At 35.1% G+C, this 7,603-nt stretch overlaps 1 protein-coding gene across 4 annotated transcripts; it reads left to right on the top strand.

Moving 5' to 3' along the window:
• The first annotated feature begins 467 nt into the window (after window positions 1–467).
• Window positions 468–5,961, top strand: LOC123223658 (homeobox-leucine zipper protein HDG2-like). 4 transcript variants are annotated; one of them, XM_044646939.1, is made up of 13 exons: window positions 471–820; window positions 970–1,519; window positions 2,184–2,395; window positions 2,474–2,591; window positions 2,782–2,970; window positions 3,071–3,511; window positions 3,619–3,720; window positions 3,981–4,181; window positions 4,281–4,455; window positions 4,549–4,820; window positions 4,899–4,994; window positions 5,085–5,468; window positions 5,541–5,961. In XM_044646939.1, exons 2-12 carry the CDS (start codon window positions 1,412–1,414, stop codon window positions 5,448–5,450), a joined length of 2,280 nt encoding a protein of 759 aa, XP_044502874.1. In that variant the 5' UTR covers window positions 471–820; window positions 970–1,411; the 3' UTR covers window positions 5,451–5,468; window positions 5,541–5,961. The 4 variants fall into 4 exon arrangements, with proteins under 4 accessions (XP_044502875.1, XP_044502874.1, XP_044502876.1 ...); XM_044646941.1 differs by having other exon boundaries at window positions 472–820; window positions 2,133–2,395; XM_044646940.1 differs by having other exon boundaries at window positions 468–820; window positions 5,085–5,566.
• The last annotated feature ends 1,642 nt before the right edge of the window (window positions 5,962–7,603 follow it).

Here is a 7,603-nt window from a genome sequence, read left to right as displayed (position 1 = left end):
GGGTACGTAGATGTCATTCACCAAACGTTTGTAAGTAATTAATTGGCCAATCGGTTGATCTCCTATATATTTAACATGCATTTCTTCATATCTTATTTTGATACTCTCATTAAAATAATGTAACTTTCTTATCTCCAAAATAATGTAATCCTCGAAAAGAAGAAAGACATTAGAAAGTTGAAATCAATATCGATAAGTCAAAATTTACTGCATGTGTAGTTTTTTAGATTTCATTGTAATATTTATAGATTTCGCCTTCAAATAGTTAGAATAATAGTAAAATAAAGATAAATTATTAAGCAAGATAAGCATAATGTAGCAGTAGAAAGTGAAGATTTGAATCAAAAAATGGTGAAATTATAGAGTTTGGTAGCCGTCATTCGTTGGAGAGTGTAGGGAAAGTTAAACACCAAATGCTATCTATCTCTCTCCCTCACAGCAATTACACCTCTCCGGTCTCCACCATTAAATGCTATTGAACCTTCTCAATACGCTCTGCAATAACTCCTCGCTACCCATTTTCCCCCCTTTCTTCTTTCTTTTATCCACTTTCGCCATTGCTCTCTCTATCTTAATTTGAATCTCTATCTTCTTTCTTTCTTCGTGTTATTCTCTATATTCCTTGGCCCTACCTCTCTCTCAATATCCCAAACTTATTCCTTGCTGTAAAAGCTCACTGAAAACCGCCGCAGAGAACAGCTTTTGGAGCTTTAAGTTTTCCGGCATCAAAGGCGACGGAAAACAGATCTAAACCCTTATAACTTTTCAGGAACTTTTAGGGCTTTTTAGGGGTTGTTTTTCGTTAGGTCAAAATCTTTGTGTAAGTGAATTTTGGGATACTATTTCACTCTTCTTTAATTTTACCATTTTTTAAATCAGTGGTTTTACAAATCCATATCTATATGAGATAAAGTGCTGTCATTTTGTTCTGATTCTCTTTTGTTTTACGTTTTTATTCTCTTGATGCAGATAAAGCTAAAGAAAGAAACGGATGAAATAAGGTGGTTTTGAGATAGACAGAGAAGGCATAGTTGGATCTTCCGCGATATTAGTTGTGCGTTATTTAGGTTTAAACCTGATTTTGTCTGTGAAGGGCTATCAAATTTGTCAACTCAATCTTTCCATTAATATACTCTTTCTCGTGCATTTGTACGTATGAATCAGACAGGTTCAAGCAACTATAGTGAGACAAAGCGAGACTCTTTTCAACGGCCAAGTGAAATTGTCGTTCAACTCTCCTTGTTTTTTCCCATGTAAAAAACCTATTTACTTTGCACAGACATCTGAGTGAATCTAAAAATACTTATTTCCCTAATTTCTATACTAAACCCCTAAACCAAACATCACTAAATACATCAAAAACTAGAGCGGGGAAGCCAAATACAATATAGGGTTTCTGGGTCCCAAAAATATGCCGACCGGAGTTATGGTTCCGGCCAGAGATATGGCGTCGATGATCGGTAGAAACGGTAATGTCGTTGGTGGACTTGAATCATCATCAAGACTTTCCCTTAGTCAGGTAATGGAGTTGAGCTTTCTTCGCTTTGCTCTTTGAATCTATGGTTCAAATGATTTTTTCTAGTCTTTTTCATTACTCCAATTTTTTTCTTGGTTTCTTCATTTTCAGTGAATGCGATGGGTTAACTGATTTATTGATTTCGATTCGTTTTATCATTTCTTCTAACCACCCAAATTAACAACGGATCTTTGTTCATCTTTTACTTTAAGGACTTAAAATTTTTTTATTATATTAGTGATCTGCTCCTAGTGGAACTAATTTGCTATATGAAGCAAAATCCATCTCGAAATTTGCAAAAAAAGGCGTGAAGTCTTTTGCTCTGCTTACACGGAGAAAAGCATCGTACAAAATCTGATTTCGGAGTGTCTTTAGATTTAAACAAATACAGTCTTAACATGACTCTTTATGTCTCATTCTGACTTAACCTAGTCAATGGTTTTTTTTTTTTTTAATTTTAAAATCTAATGTCTGATAGGGTAATTTATCTGTCTTCTTGCCAACCATTTTAGTCCTGGCAACCTCTTCTCTTATATTCACTCTCTCCTGCATATTTAAGTTTTACGACTGGCGTTTTCATTTTTTTTTTCAGTGGAATTTTCCATTGTGTTGTTAGATTGAAAAACCATAAGCTTCGGAATCTTAAAGATCTGTAGAAATGTTCCAGCCAAACATGATGGAAGGTCATCTTCACCCTTTAGACATGACCCAAAACACATCAGAAGGCGATATTTCGGCTCGTTTAAGAGATGACGAATTTGACAGTACTAAATCTGGTAGCGAAAATCACGAAGGTGCCTCCGGTGATGATCAAGACCCACGTCCAAAGAAGAAGAGATACCATCGCCATACGCAGCATCAGATTCAAGAAATGGAAGCGTAAGCTTAATCTCCACTAGTTTAATTTCTTTGTCGAAATTTTTATGCCTTTTTTAAAATTGTATTTTTTTTAATTAGTTTCTTCAAAGAATGTCCGCACCCAGATGACAAGCAAAGAAAGGAACTGAGCCGTGAATTAGGGCTAGAACCTTTGCAAGTCAAATTTTGGTTCCAAAACAAGCGCACTCAAATGAAGGTATATAACGCTTGTTCATAACATTTTTAACGGGTTTGTTATCTGATCATTGTTTCACATGAAGAGGACCATTACAATATGTTTTGCCTTCTCTCATGAAAAATTTTTGTTTTCGTATCAAATTTGTCAATGGCTCAACCCTACTGAGTTTATTTCATCACTATATTACATTGTATATATTGTTTAACAGACCCAGCATGAGCGCCACGAGAACACACAACTCCGTACTGATAACGAAAAGCTTAGGGCTGACAACATGAGGTATAGAGAAGCTCTTAGCAGTGCGTCATGTCCCAACTGTGGTGGTCCGACGACTATCGGAGAAATGTCTTTTGATGAACATCATTTAAGACTTGAAAATGCTCGACTAAGAGAAGAGGTATAAGAAGTGTAGAAGTCGATCTGGTGACTGTTAATTTATTTTTTCCTGAAAACTTTCTATAACAGTTACTTTCCGTGTTTTGTTAATTTATATTCAGATTGATCGAATCTCAGCGATTGCGGCAAAGTATGTTGGCAAGCCTGTGGTGAGTTATCCACTTCTTTCTCCTACTGTACCACCTCGTCCGCTTGACCTTGGTGTAGGAAATTTCGGTGGGCAACCAGGCATCGGAGGAGAAATGTACGGGGCCGCAGACCTCCTTAGGTCCATTAGCGCCCCAACTGAGGCAGATAAGCCGATGATAATTGAACTTGCAGTTGCAGCTATGGAGGAACTAATCAGAATGGCCCAGATGGGTGAACCCCTATGGATGAGCAGCATTGATGGAACCATAACTGTACTAAACGAAGATGAATATATCAGGACATTTCCTCGGGGAATAGGTCCTAAACCAACTGGATTCAAATGCGAGGCATCTCGAGAAACTGCTGTTGTTATTATGAACCACATTAATCTTGTTGAAATTCTGATGGACGTGGTAGGCATAATTTCTTTAATTTCACTGAGGTTATGGTTTCTACAATTTTTAAAGTATCATGACAACAAACATGCGATGAATTTTTTTTTTTTTGGGGTAAATTTTAGAATCAGTGGTCTACTGTATTCTCTAGCATCGTCTCCCGAGCGATGCCCGTCGAAGTTCTATCAACAGGTGTAGCAGGGAACTACAATGGAGCCTTACAAGTGGTACAATACCGGGTTTTAATTCTCTTTAATTTTTCCCTTATTAATTCCGGATTTCAATACAGAATCTTCAGGATATCCATGCTTTTATTTTATTTATTTCAATTCTTATAAAAATCAAGAGATATCTTGAATTTATAGAAGAAAATCTTGTATGCCTTATTTAAAGATGTAGAACGTGAAATGAAAATAAACCATAAAAGGTATCTTTCTAAACTAATATGAACTCTTATTATTGTTGGTTCAATGCATGATTTTTTCAGATGACATCAGAGTTTCAGGTTCCTTCACCACTTGTTCCAACTCGTGAGAGTTATTTTGTAAGGTATTGCAAACAACATGGAGAAGGGACCTGGGCAATAGTTGATGTTTCCTTGGACAATTTACGCCCTAGTTCAGCAGTTAGATGCCGAAGAAGGCCTTCTGGATGTTTGATTCAGGAAATGCCTAATGGATACTCAAAGGTAAATCATTCTAACTTGATATCTTAAAATTAACTATAGTTTACAATGATAAGTTTCGTCAATAAACTTTTTACCCTTTAATATCATTTTTTGTATCAGGTGACATGGGTTGAACATGTTGAGGTTGATGATAGAGGTGTGCATAATCTTTACAAGCAGCTAGTGAGCTCTGGCAACGCATTCGGAGCAAAACGTTGGGTTGCTACTCTGGATAGACAGTGTGAACGCCTAGCAAGTGTCCTCGCAACAAATATTCCCACTGGTGAAGTTGGGGGTAACTTAATATAATTTTTTTTATTTATCTTTTGATCTTGTTCTGTAAAACATTAATTAATAAGTTAACTGAAATTTAATATACATTAACTAGTGATAACGAATCAAGATGGGAGAAAGAGTATGCTGAAGCTGGCGGAGAGAATGGTGATTAGTTTCTGTGCTGGAGTGAGTGCGTCCACAGCTCAAACTTGGACGACATTATCAGGAACTGGCGCGGATGATGTAAGGGTTATGACTAGAAAGAGTGTTGATGACCCAGGTAGACCCCCTGGTATTGTTCTAAGTGCTGCAACTTCTTTCTGGCTCCCCGTTCCACCAAAGAGAGTTTTCGATTTCCTTCGTGATGAGAACACCCGAAACGAGGTACATGAAATAATTTGAAAACCCTTTTGGAATTATTTTTTTTTCCTTTGTTCTAAATTAATCTTTATAATTTTGCAGTGGGATATTCTTTCAAATGGTGGAGTCGTTCAAGAAATGGCACATATTGCGAATGGTCGTGATACAGGCAATTGCGTGTCTTTACTTCGAGTGAATGTAAGTCACGAAATGAGGCTTCACTGTTTCTTTTGTTGAGTGTTGGTAAAATTGATAATAATTTTTTTGTTTAATCAAATGTGGGTGTAGAGTGCAAATTCAAGCCAGAGCAACATGCTGATTTTACAAGAGAGTTGCACTGATGAGACAGCCTCTTTCGTTATTTATGCGCCTGTCGATATTGTTGCTATGAATGTAGTACTAAATGGTGGTGACCCTGATTATGTTGCCCTTTTACCTTCTGGTTTTGCGATTCTTCCTGATGGAACTACAGTTCATGGAGGCGGCATTGGTGAAACTGCATCTGGTGGATCTCTATTAACTGTTGCATTTCAGATTTTAGTTGATTCCGTTCCAACAGCAAAACTCTCCCTCGGATCTGTTGCAACTGTCAACAATTTGATTGCATGCACGGTTGAGAGAATCAAGGCCTCTTTGTCATGCGAGAATGCATGAAACCTCAAAGCTTCAATTGTATGTAATTTGGTCATCTTACAAGCACTAGATTTTCAGCTTCATTTTACTCACATTACTTATTTGTTGCAGTTATCAAAAGAAGAAGGAAACAAGGAGAAAAAAGATGAAGAAGAACAAGGAGGTGGTGGGAAATTTCGGCTTAAAAACTATGGAGAGAAGTCAAGAGCGCACCTTACACAGATTAGAGGTTCGGGTATTGACTTCTTCAAAACAAGAGTAAAAACAAAATGAAAATTAAGACCTTGTGATCTCCTTCACCTTGTTATAACTGGTTTTTGTTGTTAGGGGTTTAGAGATAATTTTGTGTTAATGGTGGTTTAGTTGTTTAGTTATCTACTTTTTCCCTTCTTCTCTTGTTCTATGTGTGTTTTTGAAGGAGTACTACTAGGTGGAAAAGCTCTCACCTATTAACAGACATTTGCTTCCTTTTCCTTTTCCAGTTCAAGAGCTGTTGAAATAGACTTACTAGTCTTTTATTTTTTGTGTTTAATTGTTTTGATGCAAATTGATTATGTCCTTTTCAAAGGTTTCTTTGTTCTTTAAGGAAATTGGTTGATGTGGTTGCTGAGGGCTGAGGCCAACTGGCCGGCGGATTCATTTCTATTTCTCGCTGACCAACTCCAAATTAATTGATTTAAATAGTAAAACTGACCAAGAATCCAATAGAAAAATTCTATCTATTATATCAAGGTTTTTTGCGATGGACTGTTTACGATAGAGCAATAAAAACAGATGCCTAGCCTCCAAAGATTTTTTTTTTTTTTTTTTGTTCTAATGGGCAAGTTTCGTAAGTAAAAAAGTATAAATTTAAATGTTTTTAACAATATTTTAAAATTAAAATTTTAATTTATTTAACATATTATTGGTAGAGATAATTACTATATTTAAATTTTTTTTTATTCAATATAGTTTAGTTTCACCTTAAAAGGGCAATCCAATTTAGGTGCAATTACTTATTATCAAAAAAAACCCAGATGTATAATGCTCATACTTCTTAGCATTACATACATTTAATGCCCAAAGCAGAAGAAATTTAAATTAAAAAATTGGATGAGATACATACACAAGAGTTACACCTAGGTGAGCCCATGAGCTACTGTACAACAATTTCATGCAGCGGGAGCGGGGGTTTAATAATTTTCACTATGTAGCTTTTTTTTTTTTTTTTTTTTTGCCCTTTCTGGGTGAACAATAACTACTAATTAAAATTTTGATATATTAATTAGAATTTGAAAATTTAACTCTAAACCGGGGATCTATCTTTTATAGTAAAATAGACTGCTCTTATACACAACTCATTTTCTCATCTAACGAACAAGCATTTTTCATCAACTAATTATCAATTTCAAACTTAAAAACACGAAATTGATTACAGAAATTAGAAAATCTAAATGAAAATAAAGATAATCATAATAAAAATTAATACTAACTTTGAACTCGTTTTAAAAATGAATTTAACTAAAAAAATAAAAGATTTTAGAGATAGAAATTTACGATAAGAGTAGTAATTGTTTTAAATTAAGTTAATAATAGTCAAACCATCTTTACGTAATTGAACAATTTTCACATAATACATTTTATTGATTGTGTCCGTATAATTCATAAAGTATTGGGTAAGATATATTGTTTATACACTGTAATAATAGGTAATAAGTAATTATTTTAATCAATCTACCTTTACATGCATGGGAGGTTCCCTGGGACAGTAAGTATGTGATTGAATTGTCTAGTTTTCTAATAAAATAAACTATCACCATTATTTACTAGTTTAGCAATTGGACCAGCAAAGAAACGCATGAATCCCCTTACTTTCAAAAGTAGTTCCAAAAGTTAAATTCACAAGATAATTACGTTATGCGAGTATTCTGCCATAAATTCTCACCCTGGAAGCAGCTCGGAGTTCACATTTTCTTGTAGGCACCACTTTCGCTTATACATTTTCTGTGTTTATGCACGTTAGTCAGTCCTATTCATCGGCTGCTCAGCATGCCGTGAAATACCTTCGGAAAATTATCAATCATATTAGAGCTTAGAGTATCGTATTTTAATGTTATACTCCTTACTTTCCCATTTTGGATTCTGCTGTGTAAATATATGCACCATTGTATGTTCAGATTACGGATAGTGTATTA

Source organism: Mangifera indica, chromosome 8 (assembly GCF_011075055.1).
Source record: "Mangifera indica cultivar Alphonso chromosome 8, CATAS_Mindica_2.1, whole genome shotgun sequence".
NCBI lineage: Eukaryota > Viridiplantae > Streptophyta > Magnoliopsida > Sapindales > Anacardiaceae > Mangifera > Mangifera indica.
Note: the sequence above shows the minus strand (reverse complement) of the source record. Positions and strands in the feature narration are given on the sequence as shown.